The sequence below is a fragment of the Phalacrocorax aristotelis genome, chromosome 21 (assembly GCF_949628215.1).
Source record: "Phalacrocorax aristotelis chromosome 21, bGulAri2.1, whole genome shotgun sequence".
In the NCBI taxonomy this organism is placed as follows: domain Eukaryota; kingdom Metazoa; phylum Chordata; class Aves; order Suliformes; family Phalacrocoracidae; genus Phalacrocorax; species Phalacrocorax aristotelis.
The window spans coordinates 3090942-3117752 of record NC_134296.1 but is presented as its reverse complement, the minus strand read 5'-3'; the positions used below and the strand labels follow the sequence as shown (position 1 = coordinate 3117752).

General features: G+C 48.3%; 1 protein-coding gene across 7 annotated transcripts; it reads right to left on the bottom strand.

The window, feature by feature from the left end:
• Positions 1-508: 508 nt before the first annotated feature.
• Positions 509-26180, bottom strand: C21H6orf89 (chromosome 21 C6orf89 homolog). Of its 7 annotated transcripts, none has more exons than XM_075115942.1 (8): positions 26156-26180; positions 20977-21184; positions 19536-19701; positions 8202-8356; positions 7758-7879; positions 6362-6488; positions 5542-5665; positions 509-5151 (listed from the first exon to the last, which is right to left on the bottom strand). In XM_075115942.1, the coding sequence occupies exons 2-8, from the start codon at positions 21163-21165 to the stop codon at positions 5066-5068; spliced, it is 969 nt and encodes a 322-aa protein (XP_074972043.1). In that variant the 5' UTR covers positions 21166-21184; positions 26156-26180; the 3' UTR covers positions 509-5065. The 7 variants fall into 7 exon arrangements, with proteins under 7 accessions (XP_074972043.1, XP_074972038.1, XP_074972037.1 ...); XM_075115937.1 differs by lacking the exon at positions 26156-26180 and adding an exon at positions 24763-24844; XM_075115936.1 differs by lacking the exon at positions 26156-26180 and adding an exon at positions 24397-24419.
• Between the last annotated feature and the right edge of the window lie 631 nt (positions 26181-26811).

Below are 26811 nucleotides of genomic sequence, written 5' to 3'. Positions count from 1 at the left end.
GGGCGCGCAGGGTCCGGCTCGAGGCCGGTGGGCTCTGGAAAGGCACGGTCCTGCGCTGCAGAAGCAAAGCCTGGTTTTCTACTGACTCACATCTTGAGGGTCTTCAGCGTGGCGTCGCTGGTGTCTAACAAGGCTAACGCGGTGTCCTGGCAGTAGCGGGATCTTTCTCTCCTCTACGCACCTGTTTTTATGAACTCTGGAGGAGCTTATCATCTTCTACCCCTCAAGGTTTGGCTGAAATAAGCTGAATTGTGAAGGAAGGACAGTGATTGTTATTAGGAAGAAAGGAAGGGTAGGCAGAGCTGCTGCACCGGCTTTGTGTAGGGAACCAGGCGAAAATTGACAAAACATTTTCCAAAGTGTTTCTTTTGACATTTTCCAGTTCTGCCTTTTCACTTAAAATGACATTTCCACTTAGAAAAAAGTGCTCTAAAAAGGGTTAAATAACCCCTCAGTGGCAGATATGCACCATGAAAAAAAAAAAAAAAAATCAGGAAAGGGGAGAAGGTGCGTTAACACTTGTATTTAATTGCAAAAAGTAAAAACTTTTTTTTTTATTCTTACATACAAATCTCATTTATTTACACACTTTACAGGCTTTTTCCAAGTATTTACAAAGTTTGCAATATATTAAATTATCACCATCCATAAAATTCTGCATTAAGTGCATATTTACATTCTTTTTTTATTCACCACTGAATTTAGTGTTCAGCATTGAAACAGTCTTTAGGCATATATAGCTTTACTTCCCAGCACCCCTGAGCCTTTGTAACATGCCTCCCCCCTTCCTTGTAGACAAAGAGATAATACTAAAAATAAATCACCTGTCATACGTTTGAATCTCCAAAGCAAAGGGGAAGTCCAGCATCTCCCTTGTTTAACTCAGCAGGGCAGTAAATCTATCCCTTACAAGAAGGAGTTTCCTGAAGAGGAGAATATATATAGTTCTACACACAAAATTTACCGAGAGGAGAAAATTTGATCTGCAGGAAGCAAGAGCTCTTCGGGCACCCACCGCAAGGCCCACCCAAATGGCCTCACCCCAGAAAGCGCTCGGTTCTCCCAGGGGCCACGGGGCTAAACCTGAACCACTGAGCCTGGGATTAGGCAGACCCCAGAAACTTCGCTCCCCGGAGCGGCGTTACTGATGTGAACACCGGGGTTTGAAGGCAGGATCCCCTTTCTGAGATGCTGAAGTTTGTAAGAGCTTGCATCTCCAGTAGTGAGATATTCCTGCTCCCCACCTCCGCTCGCCTGGGGCGTTCCATGCTGCGCGCGGGAAAGCCGGCGAGGCCAGCCACCAGAGAAGGGAGGTGCTTTGATCCAGCCTAGTAAAACCAGCTTCTCTGCCAGACCATTACAGCAAGAGGACTAGCGGGAGAAGCTAAAGGACCAAGACTCCTGGAAAACCTGACTCTAGAGAAAGGTCTCCAGGGTTTTGCAAAGGGAATTTGAGGCTGGGATCTGCAGAGCTGCCTCGGGGGAATTTGTGTGTGCGATGCCAATGGGGAGGGGAAAAAAGAGGGGAAAAAAAAAAGAATAGAAACTGGCAGCTTGGCTCCCATAGGGGATGCTGATTTCCTGGTACTGAAGTAAATAATAATACTCCTTTCAGTTCCCCTGAGTTCAGGACTGACTGAGAACAACGGTCGATGACCCCTGCTTTTGGAAACCAGCTTTAAACCACGATCTTCCTGCCCAGCTGACGGGTGACAGTCCATCTTTCTACCCTGACAAGTGGAGAAATGACCACTCTGCATCTCTGCACCTGGGCTCTTGGGTCGCACAGAGTTCTGCATCTCGCTGGTGTGATTTCAGAGCAGCTTTGCAGCCTCCGGGACGTCGAGTGAGCGGGAGTCCATCTCCCAGCTCACAGGCAAAGGGCTCTAAAGCACACAAATATTTTTTTTTTTTTAAAACAAAACAAAAAAAACCCAAAAGAAACAAAACAACATGACACAGGCATTGGCCGAGCACCCCTCTGAGCTGGCCAAGGTGGGGAGTGGGGATTGTCCGAACCAGCACGTACGCTTGCATACGCGCAAGTGGCAAAGTGACGCTAGAGGCGAGGGAGACCTCGATGGGACGCACACCCTCTGACTCACCCAGTGACATCTGTCACCGCGATGCCGCAACAGCTGAAAAAACAGCCACATTCCCCCCAGTCCAGCCTCAGCAGATCACTAGGAGCCACCAGGCTCTCTGGGGAAGTCCCAGCCTCCTGCAGCCTTAGGAAAGGCTCTGTGAAGCTGGAGCCCCAGAAGAGGAAGATGACCAGGGCTCACTTGCAGCCATTTGGCCGAGGTGTCAACGTCTCCTTTTGGCCATCCTAGTTTTGCCACTTTGACCTCACTTATGAGTTTTCCAGCCCGGCTCCTCGCCAGTGCTGCGATGCGGAAGGCGTCAGCACTACTTCTCTGGCAGCGGAAGACAGGAGCTCCTCTAGAAGCCGTGCTACAGACTGGGGCTCCGCACTCAACAGCGGCCAGGGCCAAAAATCGGCTCTTTATCAGTAGAAGAATTGCCCTCCTCTTTTAGTTTAGCAGCTAATTCCTTACAGCTTTTGGAAGAGGAAGAGAAAATATACTAGAAGTTTAAAAACAAATGATGTAAACTCCAAGGGGAGCAAGGTTGGGACATATGCAATGTATCACCTAGACACAGATCTGGAAACTTATGCAAAGACCATAAAGTGCACTTGGAAAGCTGATCTGCAAACAGTCCAGATTCACCGTCTTCCATCCAACCAGCTGCAGCTCTTTGCAGAGGGGAGAAGCAATACGTGAGAGCACTGTTGCTACATAGGCACAAACCTGCCCTAGAGCCGCCCCTTTCCCCCCAGTCTAAACAGCAACCTTAAACAGCCACATTTGCTTCTGCCCAAAGGAGCCAGACAGCCACAATGGCGCAAGTGCGACTTGCAAAATACAGGCATTTCACAGACACTTGAGAATTGTCTCCGCAGCTCTTTTAGAGTTACATTCAAGGACACTTAGAAGTACCAGCATCACCAAACCACCACAGTCTCAGCAAGAACGGGTCCAGCAGGTTCTCTCCCTACAAGTCTCTAACCAAATGCTCTACAGAAATAGATTGGGTACAAAACCAGTAAGAGGTGAAGTAACCTTGTCAGCCTTTGAATTTGACTTGAGAAGCTGCCAAAGTGTAAATAGCAACAGTCACTAACGAGGCCCTAATTCTGCCATCACCAAGCTCCCAAATTTCCATGAACTAAGACCCAGGCTTTAAGAGGAGGGAGGGGGTGTGTGGGGTGTGTGTGTGTGTCTTGGCATGTAGCGTCACAAGTGTAAAACACACCCCAACCATTAACAATACTAACAGAAGTCTTATTAATCCAATTCCCTTTAATATTATGCTACAAATTAAATTAGTCCTTTTCTGTCCTGAGAGAGTGAGACTCTCCCCCTTTGGTTCTACTGGATCTGGTGCGTGCTGGTCCAGTGCCGAGGGCCAGGCACCAGGCTGGCATGGGTGCTGAGGTTGTTCTCATTCACTTAGAGAAGAAAAACAAGGGTTACGCATAGAAATGTTTGTAGCATCAAGGCCTCAAGAATGAATTCTTTGGAGCAGGAACTGTCTTCTGCTTTACGCTTGTCCAGGAGCCAGACATGGTCATCCCACTTGGCAGCTTTTATCAGACCCTAACAAGATTAGTACAATGTTTGCTCCCATCCTCCTGGTCTTGCTCAAAAACAAAGGCTGGATATACATTTTTCCAATCTGTCATTTTATGAGTACCTAAAATATTTACAGAGGAAAAGGTTCTCGCTCCTGAGAACTAAGTTAACTTGCTTTCAATCAAAACCCCTCCCAATTCCATATTAATAACTGTGAGAGTATGTCCTGAACCCCAGCCCTGGCCTATGAGTTCAGCCTGACACATCTGTAAATGATCTTCAACAGCAGGATCAGACCCAAAGGATCAGACTTGGAAGGGACCGCAGCATCCGCAGCCTGCAAACACTGAAACCGAGCCTCTCTCAGGGCACTGGATAAAGCAGTGCTCAAGCAACAGGAAGCATGTGAAGGCAGCTTGGAAAGGACTCAGGAAAAACCAACGTTCATTCTGAAGACAAGAGTTCCAGGTCTGGAAGGAGTCGATGCAAAAAATGCCAGGGATGAGGAAGCTTTCAGGTGCTCCCGTAGGTACCCCGGGCTGGGAATGCAGGCACCTCTCAAAGCAAGGAGTATATGAAAACGGTCGTGCAGCCCTGGTGTCTTAGGTGCACAATCAGAAGATGAAATTTGTGCAGAGCTGCTCTGCACCTAGCCCCATCTCCGTCCAGAACCACTGCACTCTCAGCACCATCACCACTAAAACTTGCATCAGTATTTTTGTAGGAAAGGAGGTGGGGGGAAAAAAAAAAGCACAGTTACAATTTGACTCACTCCAGCCTGCTCATAGAGAATGGCAGAAGAGCAGTCACAAGACACAAAGAAGAGGCCTGAACAGGTTCTTCTGGTACAAGAGCGATGCAGTGGGTGAGGGTCTCTGCCCTTAGGCTACAAGGCTCATCTCAGCCCTGGAGCACGGAGCTGAGATTGGCTTTGCGGGGCACACAGCTATGTACGTGGTGGAGAGACGGGGTGGAGTTGGGACACATCACCAATTCATTCCCTTTATAGAGCTGGCTCAAAGCTTCCTCCTCAGGAGGAATGCACACAGACACCCCCTCCACTCCCAAACCCCCAGGAAGCTTCAGAAGTGCCATAAACCACAGAGGACACAAGGTGAATCTCATCCTGAGAAATCCCTCTGTTGCTTCTGGAAAAAAAAAAAATGCTTTGCTGCAAACCCAGGGCTTACCTGAGGGGACAGGGAAGGTCATAAATAGCTTGCGCTTCTCCCAAACTACATTTGAGAAAAGGCAAAGAATTACCTCAAGGGTCAGGAAAACAGTCATTTTTAAACACTGTAAACATGCAGAGTGGCAAAGCTGCCTGCCCCAGTTGCCCCAGCTCTATCACTTTCAAGACGTTGCCTTGGCTTCAAAGCTGAAAGTCTTCTTGTCCTGGAAACAGCTGTTTTCCCACCCCACCGTCCTTAGCTAGCAGCTCCGTCACAAACAACCGCCGGCTCTGTCCCTTTGGCCATGAAGCTCATCGTCCAGTAATCTGCGCTGGCATAACCTTTGGAAGATGCAATAGAGGCAGTATTAGGTGAATCCATGTTTAACGACTGCTCGCATTTCCTGTGAAGTGACGTGGCTATCCCAAAGCTCTTTGGAATGACACTGCCCTCACTGACACACCAGGTTTGTAACACCTGACAGAGCGTAGTGTCTTGTGTAGCCCGTATCGCTCAATTTTTACACTGAGCATCTCATGGTATCCTGTTCTTTTTGTCCCAGTCCAGAACGATCGCTCCTCTGGACTGCTACAAGCAGGCACACACCAGTTTGGAGGTGGTAATGGCTCACACCACCCTCCCAGGTGTCAGGCAGAAGCGACCCAGCTAGAAGCACTCTCCTGACTCCAAGGGATCTCCCAGACCCTGCATGCTACAGCACCATTACTCACCCAAGTCTCCAGCTTCCAGCTCCACCTTGAACATCTCACAGTGTCCTCTGCACTTGTCCAGAGGTGCAACAGTCAGGGTGAGCTGTCCGCTTCCAACAGCAAAGAGGCTGTGCAAACTGTAACTCTAGGATGAGAGGACAGTATTTCAAAAGCATTGGTGGCTTTTCTTGGGTCTGTCTGATCAAACAAGGGGCAAGTCACTGCCCTGCAGCAAGTCACTGCCCAGCACAAACCACAGGTTTGTTGCTCCCCGCAGTTACCAGCAGATCATAGCTGAGGTCAGCTGCATGCAAGGGTCCTCCTCTCCTCTTCTGTCCAAGGCAATGCAGGCCCTCCACACCCACAAAGCCCGCAAGAAATTGGAGGAGGAGATCAGGCTAGAAGTCTGAAGTGTCACTATCTTCAGTGAAACGTCTCCATGGCAGGTATCTCAGAATGGGTGAGACTTACTGCCAGGAACAGCTCCTAAAATGCAACTCTTAAATGAATTCTGCCCAACTGTGCACAAAAAGACCATCCCCTCACCCAGCTACAGAGCAAGGGCAGGACGTGAACGGAGCTGGAACACCTCACGGGTGCCTCTAACTGCCGAGGGAGACGGGCGCAATGTGCCACCTGCACAAAACTAGGCATGACTTCTGGGTAGTACAGCAGCCTTGAGCTGCCGCTTTGCACAGGGCTGGACAGAACCGATACAACCCCAGAGCTTTCTGTCAGGATCGTATTAGCTGAAAATGCCCTGCAAATCCCCCAGAGGTTTGGAGCTTCTGGAGGACAATTCACAGACAGGGAGATAGCGTCTCTGGGATGAATTTCTCACCTTATTCCCCAAATCTGGATGGCGGATGAGGAAGCAGCTCTCCAGGGACACTGTCTTGGGGAAAGATGGCAAAGAGGAAGTGGGGAAAAATTCCTGCAGAATCCGAGTTTTGTTCACAGATTTGTTCCTAAACAAAACAAAACAAGCCATATTAAAGAAATATCATGCAATGTATTTAAAAGGCTACTTCCAAGATCAAAATTCTTCACAAATATTTATGTCTGATAAACAGCCTGCTGACAGACTAGCCCTAGGAGCAAAATTCTACCTCTCAGCTTCTAAACCTGTGCTTCTTCGTATCTTCCTCTTAGTACTTGCAGCAGGACCATGTAAATAGGGAACAAACTGATTATCATGGATGCCTAAACTTCATTTTCCTCCCCTCTTCCCCTAAAATGATCTGAGTCATTGATTGGATCCATTAACTACAAAAGATGCAGAGAGGTGGCATTGTATGCAACCATAACTGAAACCACATGGCAAGGCAGGGGGAGTCCAAGTCTATTCTCTAGGCCAGGGAATGTAACTGGAAAATGCAGGGTGGGGCTCGTTATGTTTATCTCTGTCCAGTGGCTTGACACGATTAATACTTCTGCACCCTGATCATCTGCCTACCAGTGCTGTGGTCAAGAAGTGCAGCAAGAAGATCCCATTAAGCATTAGCCAAAGCACAGATCCCACCGTGCCTTCTCCAAGTCGGGTTGGACACCTTTCCTTTGCTCATACAAACGTGCCAGGGAGCCTGCTCCACACCAGGTGGCACCTTCCCACGTCACTTCTCGCTCTTCTCCACATGAAAAGACTTAGCTAAGGCACTGGGCTGCTCTGCAACCTTAGAAAGCTCTCAATTGTTCAGATGTCTTGTAGCCTCGCTAAAGGCTTTAGCACAGTTAGCAGAGGGCCACGATTAGGGTAGGCCATTTTTCCTGCATGAGACCAGATACAAATTGCAGGATCCCTTAGCTTTCTGTTACTTCTCAGTGTTTTGCAAAAGTCATGGCACCTCTTCTCAGTCAGCACTGATGGTGGAGGATTTCCACTGAGCAGACAGAAGCGATTAGAAATGTAAACCAGTTGCCTCAGGTGATGAGACCACAGCCCAGATGATTAACGTACAGCCTGAAGAACAGGACCGAGCAGTCACTGGGATATTTTTGTCTTGTAAGGGGAGCAATACGTGAAGTCCCAGCCACAACACTCCATTTTTAGTGCAGAAGTCTTCTCCTTGGATCAAATTAGTGTCAGCAGGCAGACAGAGGACTCTAACCCACTCCTGTTCCCCTTCTCTCCAGTTAAAGTGCAACTTGCAAGCTCCTGGTAGTTCACATCAGCAAAACCCCCGGGGAATCCCTGCAGAAAGGACGTATACACCAGCCACGTTTTGTCTTTGACTCACCAGGGAAAGAAAAATGGGCAGCTCCACAATTCAGCTGAATTTTCTTCTATTATAACCTCTGCCAGTTCTGGATCCTGGGACTGAAAATGCTTCAGTTCTTCATAGGAGAGATGCTGCCCTGTCTTAAATGACACAAAACAAAGATAAAAGCTGCACACCTGGGGCTCCTCCCTGCTCCCATTTCCATCCTGCCAAAGAACATCCAAGAGCAACAGCCATCTAAATTGCTACGCTTCCAACCACAGTGATAATTAGCCAGAGGAGAAACAATTTGTTAAGTATGCAGTGAGCTCCTCACCCCCTGACAGGTTCAAACTGGGCTAAACGTCTTCTTAGATATATGTTCTACCTCAATCAGCAGTTTGAGCTTGTGGTTGAAAATACTGGGCAGGGGTCTTTGGCTGGCACTGTTCAAGAGTTTGGACTTACAAGTCCATGGATTACCTTGATTAGAAAAGGCTGAGACCTCTGGAGCTTTTCTGATAGTTCTCCGAAGTCTGTCACGACCTGAAGGCTTTTCACAGCAGAACAGACTGTGCAGTTTGCAGGAAGCGTAGAAGTGTTCTGTCTGCAACCTGCTGCCCACCAGTCCTGGCATTCTTGGGAAGAAACAAGAGAAGTGTGTTTAATAAGACCAAAAATGACCTGGAAAGGAGACAGGCTCGATGATAAACTCTTTACTCCTAACATGAAACAGTGAGATTTCTTAGAGCTTCCGATGGCTGTAAGTTACTCAAAAAGAGGAAACCTTGCTGGGGCAAAGAACTCATCACAGAACGTTTCCAGCACAGGCTGAAGATTTTGGAGATACGGCTCAGGGTTGTGAGAAATGGGAGAGCTTTATGGAAATTCTACTTTTCTATATATACAAGAAACACAGGCTAAGTTACCCTTTCATTATCAATAGAAGGATGGCAACCACCATATATATTGCAATTAAACTGGAACAAGTCCACAAGCAGAAGAGCAATTGCAGCACGTTATCAGGGAGACACCCAGAAGGCACGAGGAACCCTGGACCACAGCTATATCCATTTTAAATACCAGAAATCCTTGTTACACCACAGTCGGCTGAACCGGCCTACAATGAACACCGCATATGCTTACACCTTCAACAATTCACTTTTTATGTGAAACCATTACTTGATGACTATATCCTGCCTCCCTCCTCCAACTTAGCAGCCCTCCCAGTACAATAAGGAAGCAAACATTAACAGAAGTGCCCTGCTGCAGCACTGAATGAACAGGACAAGAGCCAATAGTGCTGAATGCCCCACGTATTTCTATGCTAAAGTATCTGCAGGAGGAGCTGCCACACTAAAAGGATGCATCTCTAATTTCACGGCAGTGACAGCCCTAGTTCTGCAGCCTTAATCCAACAGGGAGATGTTTAACTTGGGCAGTGGCAGCAAACCTATCCAAACACCTGATCTGTTGGGGTGTGTTAGGAAAAACCCAAGAGCCGGGACACACCTCACATGAAATGTCCGGAGATCTCTCCTCGCGACAGGCCCACCTGCCCTGTTTGGTGGCAGCACGTGTCAAAACAGCTCATGTCTCCTGGACATTGCTGCAGGCCACCCACTCGGGAATCCGAGTGGATGGGAAAGAGGAGGAAGAAGAGATAGCGAAGCCTGTATGAAAAATAAAGTTGGGGAACAAGGATGCACAGCAGCTTTTCAGGGGGAAAAAAACCTGCACGCCGCCTGCCTGTTACTGCCATCGTGGTTTCCAGCCGCGCTCGCCCTCCTGCCCATGGATCATAATTGAGGAACAGCACTTAATAGGAAAGCTCTCATTTTATTTTTTCCCTCTGACATCTGCAACAGACAAACAGCAATGTTATAGAGGACTTAGGTTCACTGTGACATAACAACAAGGAGCAGATTGGGATTAATTTTGCTTTTTTTCTCTCTAAGTATCTCCAGTCAACTCCCAAATGCTGCATTTCCCACCCTACTGCTGTGATATGGACTGAAGGGGACCAGGATATAATTCCTAGGCTTTCTGGAAGACGCATCTACACTGCTTTCAGGGAAAGGGGTAAAAAGGCAAAACAAAGTGTAAAATCCTTATTGCAAGCAGAAGTCCTGCTCCCATGAGAAACTGCTCCAATGTACTTTCCCTCCCTGCTCACAAGAGAAAAAAGAAAATCTTTGTTCCACTGCCTGTAGAAAGCCTCAATTTTACAACCAAAAAAAAAACTCAACTCACAAAAAACAGCTGGTCAGTGACAGGAAACAAAAGGCTGAAAGGTCTCACCAGAGGAAGGGCAGCCGCCATGAAGAGGACAAGAAAACATATCTTATGGTCTCTCATCATACAGGGAGCAGCAATACTATAATTTCTTTCTGGGCAAAACTTAGAAACCTCATCCCAGAGTGTTAAGCACAGTTGTCCCAAAATTTTCTCCCTGGGCTCAGGGCAGTACCCCACGTAACAGGATGCTAATCAGCTTGACAGTATAGAGCTTGATTCCTCTTTTGAGTGAGGCTGGGATATTTGCATTCTCAATTGCTCAATTCAGGAGGTTATTTCTTTTCCCCATGAATAACCCAAGCAGAGCACAGTTGAGACGCATTTCAAATGCCGCAAGTGGGGTTGTGGGATTTTTCTTTTTTTTTTTTTTGGTAATTAATCTTTTAGATTTATTGTTGAGGGTGTTAGTCTGTGCACCAGCATGTGTGTGACTGGCATGACAAGTACGGGCAGCGAGAAGCGCCTGCCCTTCCCAGGGAGGGAGGGAGAAGAGCCCACGCGCAGAGGAGAGGGCATGCAACTGCACACTGGGGACCAGAGCGGGACTTTTACCGAGGATGCTTATTCTCTCTTTCTATTACCCTCCCTGCATTCCTTTTACATTATCACCCTGCCCAGACACCCTGGGGGATTATTTTGGTTTAAGTCGAGTGCGCTGTCTGTGCGCACGCACAGTCTGCTTGGAGACTGAAAAGAAAGATGCACTCCTCATCCCAGTGCAACTGTCACGTGCAGCCGTCACACAATGGTCCCATCCACTTGCATTTAAATGTTAAAATGCTGGGCGTGTGCAATTATCCCTCCGGAGTCTGGCTGCAGGAAAGCAGCTGTAGTATTGACATGTACAGCTATCCGTTAGGCAACAGAAGCCAGGCCAGTCCCAACTAACCTCTCCTCCACGCTTGTGCTTCCTCACCCCTCTTTGAGGAGCAGCCTTCAGTTTGTTAAGCAGAACCTCAGCTCCCCATCAGTCATACCTGCCTGGTATTTGCTTTTAGGCTTTATTAGCTCTACAGAACAAGAGCTGACTTCTCCCCTGTGTTGGGACAACTCTTAGCAGAGGCAGGGCTGGGGAACCGCAGCTGCTAAGAGCACAGACGAAGAGATAACAACTTTCCTTAAAACACATCTATGATTAATGCTAGAAGGAGTTTATGACTGTACTTTCCACTATGCAGAAAAATAATTTTCAACTTACAATCAATTTAAAATGAGTACCCCGCCCTTCTTGGCCATTTTCACAGAGGATCTCCCAAATTTTTTGGCTGTCCCCTGAACTACAGAGGGGTGTGTGCGCACAACCCCAGAGATGCTGGGTGTGGACGATCAGATTGGAAGCTAAGAGGTTACTGAGAAGACCTGGCCCTGCTTCTACCCATTGCAGAGAAGCAATAAAAGTCATGGAAACTTGCCCACATAGATCTGAGAGCGAGACCTCGGCAACAGCCCTGGTCTCTTTAGGGACCGTATGGAGGGTGAAATATCAGTCTGCCGCTGCAGCAGGTTCAAAGGGAAGCCCTGTAGCAGGGGGACTTTTTGCTCCAGCAAGACACACAGAGCCAAGGGCTGCTTCTGACCCTAACGAAGTGTTGAAAACATCACACCTCCTGCATGTACAACTGCAGGTGCTGAGGCAGCTCACTGGCTCCCCACCCAGCTGGTTTGCTCCCAGCACTCATGACTGCAAGGTTGAAGCAGCATTCAGCAAGCAAGCGACAGCTAGGTCTGCACAGAAAAGTCTGGTCCAGGGGAAGGGGGACTCCCCGAGGACTTCACAGTCCCCCCAGGTCTTCTGTCTTTACGGGTTGTTTCTACCATCACCCACGATAACTAGAAGCAAGCTCCCCAGAGGGCCATCAAATGCACTGAGCAGCTCCGCAATCTGCAGAGGTTGGTTCTAAATCCCCAATTGCTCTTTTCCGAGGATGACGCTATTCCCCAGTCCCACCACATAACTCACTAGGGACTAGTGCTAGGAGTAGTCAAGCAACTTCAGCAAGTCTAGGATGAACTCAGCACTCTCAAGAAAGACTGGCCTGTGCACCGAATATTCACAAGACTGTTCTTTCTCATAGGTCCATTGTACAAGCCTGGCTGCAAATGTTCATTTGCACCATCATACACCCACACCACTTTTGGACCATCCCTCACAGGATCCAACATAGCATCAAGAACTACAAAAACACTTGTAATCAGAGCAGGTGAACAGGAAAACCTCAAGGCTCTCCAAAAGCATGACCAACTCTACATTAGCCAATTTGAATATAAGGTCAGGATGGGGGTGGACACAGAGACTCATTTATGGCACTGCACTGACAGTCATAACCTTGCTCCTACGTGTTAGATCCAATAATGAGAAGATGCTGCTCTCCACTTCTGCAATGCCTCCCCACAACTGCAAATCTGTAAAAGTTGGGGAAAATTTCAAGGTGGATCTGAAGAGACCCTTCAAAAGGAGGGGATTAAAACCTCAGCCTCGCCCCTGCTGTCTTCAACCATACTTTCCCCTCAGCCAAATGGGTCCTTTACAGATGTGCATCTGACAGCCTGTGGGATACTTACCTCCTCTATTCATTTTCATAGCAAATGCCCAACTACAAGCTGGTTCTTACAGCTGACATAGGGCAGAGCTTTTTAAGAAACATTCGATCCCACCTGTAAGATTCCCAGTGGATGAAGGGGCCACAAGATCCTCAGTGCTCTGATGTCCAAATACCATCACCACAGAAGGGCTACAGCTTTCCTTCCAGTTGGAAACATCTAGCTTCCAGATGCTGGATTTTACAGTGCTGTTTTCCATTATTTTAAGGACAGGCATTTTGAAGGTCTAGTCCTTAACCTTAAAGTGAAATTGCAGCTCATAACCTACTGCTATTGATTTGACAGCCAAAGAATATGCAGGCCAGGTTGTTCTTGCTCCTAAGATGGTACCAGCCACTTGCCGCATTGGGACCACTGCAGACTTATAGATACTATGCTACTCAAGTCAACGGCTCATTACTTGTGCTATGCCATTGCAGCAGGATATACTGTATGCCCCCATTCCCACACCCTACAGAAAGATAAAACAGTATTTTAAAAACTCAAAGCATTTTACAGACATCAACTCACCATCAGAGCTTATGACATGAGTAAATCTCATCATTCATATTTTACAGATAGAGAAATTAGGAGCTCTGTAGTTACTGTGTGGCACAGTTCAGAGGAGACATTCAGAGCACTTTGTGGCAAAAGCAACATTTCCCAAGCTCCATCTTGCTGAACTTTTTCGCTAGGCTAAAAATTAATTTGATCATTTATAATGCCATGTCAAAGTCAGGCTAAACTGATGGGTTCTTGAGTAAGTCAGGCAGGAATCATAAGGAGTGCTTATTAATTACAGTATGGAAGTCCTGATTAAGGAATGCATCACAATGGGGTTTTAAATATATGCTACAAAGAGGGGTCCCTGCTCAGCACAAGATCCTCACCTCTTCCTCATATTGAGCTCTTTTGTAGCTCTGAGTATATTGAATATATTTATGCCAGCAGAAGAAAGTACCTCCCAGTTTGGTTCATGGCATTTTTAGGAACAGCTAGCAACAAAATAAGAGCTACAAATACACCCATCACGAAACCCTTATTTTTGTTCTGGGTAAAAAGTCAACAGCGAAAAGAACGACTCATTCATTTCACTAATGGGTAATGGCTGGTCAAACAACCAAAGGATAATTAGTCAATCTCTAGCAAAGCACAAAAATGATTTTGATCCAACGAGACATTGTGAAATCAAGTCTGCTCAGCCTAGCCCAAGAGGAACTCACAGTCCACTCGGGTGAAACAGTATTATTTCCAGGAGAAATCTGCACCTACCAATCTAGAAAACTGAAGGCAGCTGTCAGGAAAGCCTCCCAAGTCCCATCCAGCCTGCACCTCTGGTTATGTGCCCTAGAAGGCAGCTTGTGCTGCTCTGGCAGCGTCTGCGTGAGCAATCTGGCTCGGAGGAACAGCATGCTTTTGGAGCAAACCCCTCCCAGTTGCTGCCACTTGCCTGACAGTGGTTTCAGTCTGTAAAAGGCTTGATGTGCCTGGGTCACTAGTGCAAACAGGGCTCTGCTAGGCTGCTAAATGCCTCTGCAACAGGCCACGTACGGCACGTGGCTCTCTTTCCAGGGAAGCAAACCCAAAGCGAGACTTCACTTGCTCTGCAAATGAGAAAACAAGAAATTCTGCAGGCGTCAAAATATAGAAGCAAAAGGAAGAGGTTTTTTCATGCTTCAGATTACCACAATGATTTCGAGTTAGTTTACTGTCAGCAAATCCAAATAAACAGTCCACTGGCTGAATGGAGGCCAAAGTAAAGCAGTATATGAAAACAGCTTGGCACCACCTGCGCTGCCGAGTCAGCCTTTTGTTCCCCCCTTTGAAGGAGCCAACACACGTGTCTCTTGGTCACTCTCAGGTTGTATCATAAAAGGGTTGTTTACACACACACACGCATGAAAAGATCAGATAAACTGGGAGCTGTATAGGGATGGGAGGGAGCTCTGTATAGCTCTGCAACCCACATCACACTCACACCTCAGAATCCTCCGGCCCCCAGAGCGGTATGTGAGAATATGCACGAACACAAGAGCAAAACAGCTTGACTTTGCTAAGGAAAAAAAAAAGGTAAGAACCTTTGTGAGCAAGAGGCTCATGCTGAAGGCAGCAAGAAGTCAGAAATCAGACCCTACTTTATCTGCCAAGCAGCCTTTTTGTGCAACCCTTTCAGTCAGAGCAGGCCCGTATTCCTCGTGCATCACTAAACCCAGCAGGTCAGAAACCACGTGGGCTGCAAAGCCCTGGGGAAAGGCTGGCTGAATACCTGGGTGCTTAGTCCCCGTTGCACCCAAGAAGCAGAAAGTCACCCTTGTGTAAGACAGGTGTGCTGGATGCTCCCTTTCTGCACAGAGCTGTGCCAAGGATAAACACACTTGAAGGCTACAGTAAGAGGGGAGGAGACGATCATCAAAAGCAGAGAGAAAAGTGGCTGTGGCTGGTCCATCGCAGGTTGCCTGCAAAGGGTTAAGATCGGAAAGAAGCCGGGACCTGGCCGGGTGCCAAGGCAAGCCTCCAGCTAAACTGAAGGTGGCCAGCCAAGAGGCAGAAGCTGCCGTCCTCTCCCAGTAACCCAGCCTGCTGTGACCCATCCCCACAAATAGCTCTCCCACCCAGCAGGCCTCAGGATACGACAGTGACAGGCCATTTACAAGGTGTCGTGTAAACACAGCTCCTCCAGCAGGGTTCCTTTCTCTAGAACAGATTATGTATAAAACCAATAAACATTATTTTAGCCCTTCTGGTCTATGCAAAAGGGAGTTTGTAAACACAAGGAGTATTCTATGAGCTGGGGGTAACTTGCACAGGATCCCTTTTCCAACGTGTGTGTTTGCACCTGATTTTAGAGGTACTGAGCCGCTACTGATCCAGTTGATTTTGAACTGTGTGCGCGGTCAGGACTGGGTCCCATTATTAGAAACAAAGGTACTGCTATCAGTACAATGTGCAAACTGTCACGTTGTTGGACAAGTGCCTTTTGCCACCGACCAGCCTACCCTGCTGAGGTTTTTGAGCTGCAAGGATTGAACTTACCATAGGCAGACACACAAGTTAATGTAAGAGCAACTTAACGCTCTGCTCATCAGGTCATTGCTCTGTGTAGCTGGCAGGGAACAGCTATCAACCCGTTGACATCAAAATTCACATCTAGATATCAACAAGCCTATAAGGATGTCACACAGTTGTAAAGGGAAGAGTGACTGAAAAACAGGTAGGGTGACCACCACTGTGGTTTTAAAAGTTCTGTTAAAAAAAAAAAAAAAAAAAAAAGAGAAAACCCCTTTTCATTTGGTTCCAATTACTACAGACTTTGAGAGCTCAATATACTACTTGCTAATGCTCACAGGGGAGAGGAAAGTACTCGTACCCTGATTTTGCACCAGAGAACCGAAACACAGAGGGAATGACTTGTCCACCACATCCTATGTCAGAGAAGAGGAACAAATTCAGGTTATGTAGGCCCTACTTTCTCCTTGGAACAGCACTAGAAAGTCTTGAGTTAACCCCTGTGCCCATGCAAAATCCACTGTGTTCCTTATAGCAGGTAGAGCCCAGAGGACTGCAAACCCATTGTCTCCCTGGGGGCTACGTGAAGCCCTGATCTACACGGCTAACAGCCGCGCGCTGCCACGGCGAGAGGCGTTTCCCCCTGCCCAGAGCAGGCAGCGTGACCCAGCACTGGGGCTTTCACAAGTTCTGCGTAAACACAAGCTCAGGAAGAACAAATGCAAACCACATTTCCGCAGAACTTTTCCCCAACCGAAGGGACCTTGGTTCCTAGCCCTGGGAAAACAGCTGAAAAAGAGGCATGGAAGCCAAACCCAAGGGTCTACGAGTCAGCTTTGAAGAAACAAAGGGTGGGAACATTAGTTTTAATATGGGAATTGATTCGGGGGAGAAAGCGAGCAAGCAACAGAGCAGAGAGGCAGGCAAAAAGGAAATTTACTTTGGACCTAATCCTACAAACTTAACGCAAGAGAGAGCTTTGCAGACATTGCTCCTCACCTCAGCTGCTCAAAGGTCCACCCACAGCCACCGACAGACAGGCAGCCCTTGTCATCCACAGCACGGCTCTTGGGGTGGAAGGGATGAGGATGAAGGTGAGAGTGAAGACAGGTCACCCTGAGCTGGATGGAGAAGGGAGTAGTATCCTGTGCCCTCGCTCCTCCCAAGGTCTCACCACCACTCTAACATGGGGCTCTGGTTCTTGGGGGAAACCAGGCATCTGAGCTCCCCTTGTTCTGCAGCTCAAATCTAGCTGCTCAGCCCACATCCTCCAGGGGACCAGGCTCCAACCTGCAATCCCGGAGACAGGAAAACTGCCCCAAGACCAATAATCCCCGAGCAGGCTCAGGAGGGACAGCAGAGCCCCAGACCACAGCCCCACGCAGGCAGGCTGCCCCTGCCTGCCCAGGCAGCTCCAGGCCCAGAGGAAGCAAACTGGACCACCCATGCGTCCGTGCTCGCCACAGCCGGGCTTTGTCTGCACCACGTTGGGCGGTGCGGCCGGGGAAAATCTGCCAGCACTGCCGGTGGGCCAAGGCAGCCTCCAAACTGCTAACAGGTGGCTTTCAACAAGAACAGCCCAAGCTGGATTTGAACGGGTGCCCGAGCACAGAAAGCTCCAAGTTTCATCCTCAGCCCCCTCAAAAAATTAATCTACCAGGATCTACACAGAGAAAGGAAGAGGAGTCTGTACATCGAGTCCCTTGGTTACTGTTTTTCTCTGCTGCTCAGTCTCCTTGCATGGTGCATTCTCCTAAGCAAGCACGCACTGGAGAACACTAGACCTGCTTGTAAGACCTCCCAGCCTTACGCTCACATCAACAAACAGGACAGCAAGATGTACCTTTATCCCTTCCCTTCAACACAGCACAAGGCCCAAATTAAGGACAAAACATTACATCATGCACAAGGCATGGCTGAAAGACAGCTCGGGAGACCACTGAGCCACGCACCATCAAACTCTCTCTTCCAGATCCCTGCTGGAGGGCTTTACCATGGTCCACTCAGCAGCAAGCCAAGAAGTTGACACCAGTGCCGCTGGGACAGCCCCAGTGGCTGCAGCTGCCTGCTGGGAAGCCAGGACACGAGGGATTCCCACAGGAACCCAGCCAAGGTTCAGCCTGGGTGCTGCACTCCCCCATTCAAATAGCCGGGGTCCAGTCCAGTTCCTTTTGCTAAGGCAAGATCAAAGTTACTCCAGCCATCCCTAGCGAATCTATTAATCGGGACATGCTGTGGTTTCTACCACAACCTAACACTATTGGAAAAACAGAGCAAGAACTGGCTCATCCCCTCTGTACCTCCCCTCCTTTCCCCTGAACTGGCTTCCTGCCTACCCTATTGCTTATCACTTCAGAAGAATTCCGGGACTCATGGAGGCACGAAGGATTTTATATGCATTTAAACAACCACCTTGCAGCCCTCCTCCTCATCCACCCTTTTCCCTTTGGATGCTTCCCTATCCCCTCTCCATTCAGCTGGTTTTCCCATCAGTAGCCTAGACTTGCTCCTACTCTTATTTATCTTCACAGCAAGATGCTCATGATTTCAGGCAGCCCCTGTCCTAGAAACCTTTTGCTCTCCTAAGGAACCTCCCTGGGCTCTCCCCAGCCAAGGGAGCCCTACAGCATCTGAAGGAAGAAACTGTCAACTTTCTGAACAAAATTTCACTGAACAAATACAAGCATTAACGTTCCCGCTGGTTTCCTTCTCCATACAGAAGCGGAGGGGTGGGCAGAGATTCGCGTCAATGCTGGAATGCGTTAGATAAGCAGGCTACTAATGTCAAGTGGCTATCAGAGCCATCTCCTCGCCTATGTTTTTTCCTCCCTGCAAGAGATCCCGATGTTTAAGGAAAGAGACGAACAATGGGGGATCCCCGTCCCACCCATACGAACCCGAATCAACAGAAAACCCATGTGTCAGCGGAAGAGAGGGAGACACGCAGAGAAAATGCAGAACAGCGCTGGCATTTCAGGGCACCCTTTTTAGCTACAGCAGGAAGGTCAGAGCTGGAACAGACTACTCCAACACAATGAGCTGCTGAAGCTAAATATAAACCTGTTGAGGGCATGGATATAGGAGTTTGTTTTTACAGTGAGCCGACAGACGATCAGCATTGTGCCACATCCCTGCTCAAAATAATTCACAACTTTATCATTACTGACAGTCTTTGTATTTTATCAAAGACAGCCCATGCTTACACCCATTTACCAGCCTAAGTCAGTGGAAATGATTAACTGAGAACAAGAAATACTCAAACTTTTCCATTTCTATTATGCCAGTCTAGGAAAATCTATTACGTTCCTCTCTGGTGAAGGGACCACCTCATCAGGGAGCCACTTATCTAGCTTCCTCACACACACACAATTACCCTTAATGTTAAGTTAACTGCTATAAACGTCGTAGCTCTCAAGCCCACAGTCCTTTCCTAATATTGGCAAAAACTACTTTTCCTTAAACCCAGCTCACATGTTGAGGTTCCTACACTTTGCTCACAGATATCAAGATTTGGTTGACAAACTGTTTTTGCCTGCTTACTCAGAAAAAATTAAAAAAAGGTGACATTTACCCAGCATAGCTATCTCAGTATGAGTCTCAGAACTGCAGAGGTTTTTAGAGGAAGGGGAACTCTTATGGAAGAAAAAACCCGAGGCGTTAAAAGCAATGAAAAGAGAATATGCAAGAACAAAATTATTAAGTCAGAAATAAAATATGTTTCAACCCCAGTGAATGGAAGGGAAAGAGCTCTAGCTAGGATGCAGGATGCTATTTTTAAATACAGTGGTAGGAAAGGAGAAAACCATGGTGCCATGCCAGTAACACATTTGTTATTTGGCGCCCAGGGAGACACTCAAATGATTCGCAGAGCTGGTATTTAACTTGGTATTTCTTGCTAGGCTTATGCTACAGCAGAGAAATAGTCTCCCTTACTCTCCAGCATGTACTTCTTGGCAATGGGCAGAGAAAGCAGCCGGATGTGACCGATGAGGGAGCCCCAGGCATGGGCTCTGGAGAGCGGAGCTTCAGGCGGCAGCGGGCTGTATGGCTGGATCACGAAGTAAACAGTCAGCAAGACCAATCCCAGCGTGAGCAGACCCTGCAAGAGAAAACAGGCACATAATTAATTACACTGCAGCGAGCTGATATGCCTTCAGAACGGGACACACCTTCTCACTGGTATCAAAGGGTTGTGATTGCGTGCTAAGATGAGCACTCAAATTTTTGCTGTGGCTCCTCGTTCAGCTGCAATGCTATTCAGGTACACAGAGTTGTCGCTCAGTTTTATTGTTAGGGCTGTCCAAGGATGAAATTAAGCAGCCTTCAAACCCAAGCCATACAACTCCGTTCATGTATTTTAGCACTTCAAATAATTCAGCACCAGGGTAATGAGGATTATCTACAGATAGTTCCAATTCCTCCCGCCTAATCAAATAAAAGCTTGTACTTCTGCCATACCTCTTACACAAGGTTTTCAAGGCTTTTTGCAAACATCCATCAAGCCTTGAAACACTTTGGCAGAGCTGGCACCAGCTCCCTCCTCCATACCAGAATCCCGAATAAGCCTTAAAGAGATGACATGACGCATTTCTCCCCCTGGCCAAAGTCAAACTGAATCAACAGCAAAAACGAGAAGAGAAGAGAAGCTAGAAGTTCAAATTTCCAGGTTCCTGTTCTCCTGCCTCGTTTTACAGCTTTTTATAGGACACGAGGAAGAAAGCTTGAATTTTTTCTCAACAGAGACCATCGTGATGATTTTATAAAGATGACACCAAAATATTACTGAATATTATGCCAGTGGGAAGTTTTTCGTCCTTGTAGCAAACATCTCGAAGCTAACAATAGCATGCTTTCACCCACTTTGCAAAACTTTGTGCAGCGGCTTTTAGTTAAGGGTCTCAAAACGTTTTTCTAACATCAAGCATCATGGCAACAGGTTTATTTTATAGAATAAAAGGATAATAAAGACAGGTAGAAGGTTGTGGCAGGGTCAGAAACAGAACCTGGATCTCTTGATTATTCAACACTGAACTTTAAGAACCTCCTTCCTTCCTCACACTTCCACTGAGGGTGCTGACACTGGGAATCTTTACCTGAAGAATCAATCCAAGTCTCATTCTTTAATAATTTAAGGACAGGTAGGTGTTGACATGTTAAACTTTCAACACATGTGAGCAATTGCAAATGTCCGTCGGCTGTCTTCTGTTCTCAAACCAATTCATGGGATGAAGGAAGGAAACTACACTTCACAGCTTTTTAAATAAAGAACTCAGAAAAATTAATCAAGAAAATACAATGGGAAATAAAAGACCCGGGTTCAAAGGGAGAACTTGTGACTGTCAAATGGTTTGTGCATGCCCAAAGGACATCTTACCTTGTAGAGAGCCACTAAGATAGGGTACCGTGGAGGCCCCCTTTGGGGTTCGTTTCTTTCCAAGAGCTGCTTGATGAATTTCTCAATGGCTTTTTCTGACATCCCACACTGGTGGCCAGTCTGCCTCACTAGATCAATCGTCTCTGATAGCTTGTCATAAATGCTGAGCTCATTGGCCGAAAGCTCCATGGCCTCTGATGAAAAATCCCTGTGGAGAGATTCAGTACGTTAACAGAAAACACACTCCAGCCGTACAGCTCAACACCAGCGTGTACAGAGAGATCACAGGAACATCGCAATGTCGAGGCAAGAAGGAAGGCTTCTCTGGAGCAAACCTGCTTGCAGCCAAAGGCACAACATTTAGCTGCAGTCCTAATAGTCTCTGCTGATTCAGTATCTCCTGATAGCCGTGAAATTTCCTGACAAGAGAAGAACTGGCTGAGATTCGCAGCTTATGTAAATCAACAAAGCTTCCCAGAAATCAATGAAACTCCATTTATTCATCTATTCCAAATGAATCTGTCCCATAAAGCGATTGCTCACCAAGTACAAGTGCCAGCAATACAAAGCCGATCATCACACACAGTAGCCAAGCTAAGCTCTCCTGCACTATAATTTTAGTTGCTTATTTTAACATAGATTTGTTTCCATTAAATCCCCTGTCAGCTCTAAGAACAGGACAGAGAAATAAGCAGTATGCATGGGGCAAAGTTCAACAGTTTACAATTTGTTTAAGTTTTCGCAACCTAATGTCCAGGCCAACTGATTATTGAGTAACAGTAACGCGATAGCAGCATGCTCTGCAGGCAACAAAAGCTCCTAGGTTCCTCTGAAAGTTTGCCTGCAGGTCATTCATATGCAGAAATGCCACATAACTAAATACCGCAGCAAGAATTGCATTGTAAACTCCAGACAGAGACAAAATGGCATTTGACAGCAAATTATTTCCCACCGTGAATTTTCAATGGGGAAGCTTGTAAGAACACACCTAAGAGCCATCAACATTAAGATGCCAAAAAAAGAAATGTGTTCCTCTACCACTCCCCCTGTCTGCCACAAAGGCAGAGCCTCGACATAGCAAGAGCAGCAGATGGGCTGAAGAACAGATGCAAAGAAATTGCTGGACAAGCTAATAGCTGCCAACGTGAGAATCCCATTGTTAGAGACACATTTAGCCTCGGAAAAACACTGCTGGGGGAAAGGGAGCATCTGTGAGGTCTTGCGCTGCTTCTTGTTTCTGAGCTGGGAAAACTCTAACCTGGATCAAACTGGGACAACGGAAGCTCTTTCTGGAGAGACACAGCTTAGCAATGCGTTGCCCTGAAAGCGCACACTGAAGACCATCACGTAAAAACACAAGAAGCCCGACCGATACACCCAGCTCACAGCTGCAAATGTCCCCCTTTTGCTCCTAATACCACCCAACACCAGGAACCTGCTCGCGAATCCTGTGTGCCGCTTCACCTAACTCACCACCTTGCTCCGCGAAGTCTGTCGCTGTACTGCAAGAATTGTGAAACTACTTGCACGTGTTTTCTCTGCACACACCTCACAGCACAGCCTGCATTTTAAAAGCAGAGATCCGCTTTGCTCACTTGAGAACAAGCTGACAAGCACTGCGTAACATGCCAGCTCAACTTAGATTGGCTCTGCTGTAACTCGTTCTGGCTGCTCCCACAGGACAAATCAGCCATAAAATGTATATATCAAGAAATAAGATTCTCTTGTTAGGCAACCAAGCTTGAAATCTGATTTGCCTTTAAAGAACTGGCCGACAGCTCTCCCCCTAAACCATGGGCTCCTACAAGTCAGAACTCAAGCAATGGCATTTTTAATCTCTTATTTATTTTCGATGTTAGGGTGTAGTTTCAGAACAAAACCCCACGCTTTTCAACAGGACTACCAGATTCAGCAATCACTCCTCTCCCCCCAAGATTAGCTCCTTGTTCTGCTCTTGCACATTTGTTTATGTGCTCACATGGTGAATCAGATCAGGAAAATTATCTGGCTGAAAAGTAACCCCTATTTGTTTGGTCAGCAGCTGCCTAAGCATCCAACTCAAGCAGTTAATGTCAGACGTTACATTAACATTAGTGTCAAATTTCTAGCCGCGGCCTTAGAAACACCAAAAGAGCAAAACGCCAAATTAAAACCTAACCCCAAGAACGCAATGAGAACATGCTGCACTACATTGCCAGGTTAATTAGCTCCTGGCCCTGTTCTACCAACATTCCTTGTGTTCTGTGCAAATATTTGTCCCAGATCTTACCACCTGAGCAGCCCCACGTGCTAGCAAAGCTGCACCAAAGCAGGTTTGATCAATAATATCTCATTACGGATCATAAACTCTCCAAGGAAGGGACCTTTTCTTCTCACCTGTAAAGCACCTGGCACACACTTGGCTCTATAAAAACAATACATTGCTTTACTAACTCTTTCATTTATGTAATACCCTGATTCACATAACAAGCAAGAGCCAGCACATCTGCAGGATATTAAATGCCTTCCCCCCCCCCACCCCCAGCTTTTATGATTATTCTAGTTGCCTTGACACTGCAACTGGTGGGCTAAATGCCCTGAAAGGTTATCTAGCTTCCTCTGGCTCCTGTGTGCCAAAGCTTTCGCCTGTGAAGCTCTCCTGTGCTGAATTCCAGCAGATTCAGCAAGCTCCCCCTGCTTGCAGAATCTGCCTGGAACCACTCAAAACACTTATCCCTACAGAAATGCTGTCACACACAGTGATTTCTCCCTTTCCAAACAGCAGAAACATCTTACTATGATAAAATGCCAAGATCCATCCCAGTTCTCCCCCCTCTACAGTTGTATTCAACTCTGAGCAAACCTTTGAAGACAACCCCTGAAAGTCACAGACATTAAAAATCCAACGCAGTTCCTTGACACACTCAGCAGTAACATATCCTCAAGCTGGGAAAAAAGGCATTATGCTCCCACATTGCTTTGAGAGCAGATGAGGCCTTAAAAAAACAAATAACAATCCATTATTTCCCTTCCTATCACCACAGCACAACCGACTTAATAATAATAACAACAGACTACTGTACCCACTTCGCTGTCACACGCACGCACTGAGGGAGTCTTATTCCTTCCACACAGCAACCTCTCAGAGACAGGCCTTTTAAACTAGGGAACCCATATGGCAGTGCTATTTTTTATAAACTCCACCACCCTAGGAGGAATAAACAGCTCTCTCCACAAACATAAATAGCGATGGTTCTTGGCCTGAAAGGTTTCCACCCAATCGCCCAGTCCTACCCGCAAACCCCGACGCGCGGCGGGGTATTTAGACCCAGGCTTTAGAAAGCTAAATATTTAGAGAGAAACGCTGTCGGAGGAGTCTTTAAAAGGGAAAGCTTGCTCGCCTCGCTGGGGAAACTGAAACAGGGATATAAATACACACACATTCTCATCTGCCTCCCTGGGCCCTGCTCAGGGGGGTCAGGTCCCAGTCCTGGGCTAAAACCCGCCGGAGAGGGGCCTTCACCCCACCGCAGGCCCACGGCATCGTCTTTATTTATCTCCGAGGCAGAGGACCTTCACTCAGGACTTTTTTTTTTAAGAACAAACAAACAAAAAAAAATCAATAAATTGAAGCAGAAAACATTCCCCCCCCCTCCCCCCACCCGCAGCTGGGCGCCTGGCGAGGCCCGCGCTGAGGCCCAGGGAGCCCCCCCAGGCCGGCGCCCACCGTAGGGGCCGAGGCCCGGCCGCCCGCCCCGGCCCCCTCTGACCCCCGCCCCGGCCCCCCGCAGCCGCCCCCGGCCTCACCCCCGCACCGCCCGGCGGCCGCCCCGCTCCGCCGCCCGGCTCCGGGCTCCTCCCGCCCGCGATGGAGGCGGGCCGCGGGGGGCCGAGGGGCCGGGCCGCCCTGCCGCTTCCTGCTTCCGCCGTGTTCCGGCCCAGCCCGGGGCGGCAGGGGCACCGCGAGACCCCCAGCACCCGACGCGGGTCCGGGTGGCCCTAAGACACACCCCTCAACACCCACCGGAGCCCAGAGTTCTCCGAGACCCCCAGCACCCAGAAAGAGCACGGAGACACACACCCCCTCCCGTATCCCTAAGACAACACTCCCAGCATCCACTTGAGTCCATGACTACCTGAAGCCCCAGCACCTTAAAACCGCCCCCCCAGCACCCGCCTGAGTCCCCAGCACATTAAGGCACCCCCCCTGCTAACCCTAAGACCCCCCAGCACCCAACTGAGCCCATGACCACCCTCAGACACCCCCTCCCCAGGACCCTCAGACCCCCTCCAGCACCCACTTGAGCCCATGACCACCTGGAGATGCCCCCAGCACCTGCCTGCCCCCCATTACCTTCAGACAACCCCCAGCATCCACCTGAGCTCCCAGCACATTCAGACATCCCCCTACTAACCCTAAGACCCCCAGCACCCACTTGAGCCCATGACCTCCCTCAGACTGTCCCCCCAGCACCAGCCTGACCCACTCCGGGACCCTCAGACCTGCCTGGGAACCCTGAGACACCCCCCCCAGCACCCACCTGAGCCCATGACTACCTTGAGATGCCCTCAGCACTTGCCTGACCCCCATTACCTTCAGACCGCTCCCAGCACCCACTTGAGCCCCCAGCACTCTCAGACCCCTACCAGCACTTTAAGACATCCCCCCCAACACCCATCTGAACCCCCAACACCCTCACCACCCCTCCCCAGCACCTGCTTGAGTCCACAGCATCCCCAAATCCTTTGATAGCCAGATCCCACAGCATCCATGAGACACACCCCCTCCACCCCCAAGCACCCCCTAAGTCCCCAGCATCCCCTCACAGCACCCACCCATCACCCCCTACAGCTCCCCCAGACCCCACAGCCGCCCCATAGGTCCTATTTACCTTCTCCAGCTCTACCGAACTGCATTTGTGCTCCCCAGCAAGACCTATCCAGTGTCCCCCTGAACCCCATTTACCCCCCAGCCCCATAGGGACACAGATGCCCATTCCCGCAGCTCGAGCAACGAGCAGTGGCCGTGCACAGGGTGGGTATTGGGGAGCAGGGGGGAAGAAAGATGCTACTACACTAAAAAGTGTAGGAAAGGCTTCCAGGAGTGAAGGGCTGGGAGAGGGAGCAAGCAGAGATCCCCAGAGCCATCCCTGGCATGAAAAGCTCAGAAGAAAGCAGGAGCGAGGGGTCTCAGCCTCACCTGGCTCTCAGATGCAGGCTTCCGTCCTTAATTGCAATGAAATATATTTTCAGAGACAGCTGTTGGTTGTGACAGGCATTTTTGGTATCTCTCCGGTCCCTTTACAGCCTTGTTTAAGTTCTCAGCCTCAACAACTTCCTGCAGTGATGAATTCTACAGTTTAATTAAACATCGCAAGAAAAAGTACTTCCTCTTATCAGGTTTGAATTTCCTGCCATGTCAATCCCGGCGCGGGAAGCGGAGCAGTCACCGTGTCCCTATTTTACTGCCTTTCGAGGGGAATGGAGTGAAACTCTGCGGGACGCTGCTGGGTGAGACCCAGTGGCTGGGGCACCAAAGCTTTGGCCGACAATGTGTTCCAACTTGCCAGGAGCTCGTCTGGGTTCTCTGCTTTCAAGGTGGATGCATCAAAGCGAGATGGCGGTAAACGCCCGCTGACTTTGAGCTGGTATGTGAGATCTTTTGCAATCTTGGTTTGGCTGGGGCAGCTCCTCTAATTCTCGTGGAGTGCCTTGAGGGATTACAAACAGCTCGGGGGAAACAACCTGATTTTAAAAAGATTCCTGTGGTCCAAACAAATATGCATTTCCCTGTTGCTATTAATATCCTCAGACCTTGATCCTTCTCCAAATACCCGTGCATGCGTTTAACAGCTT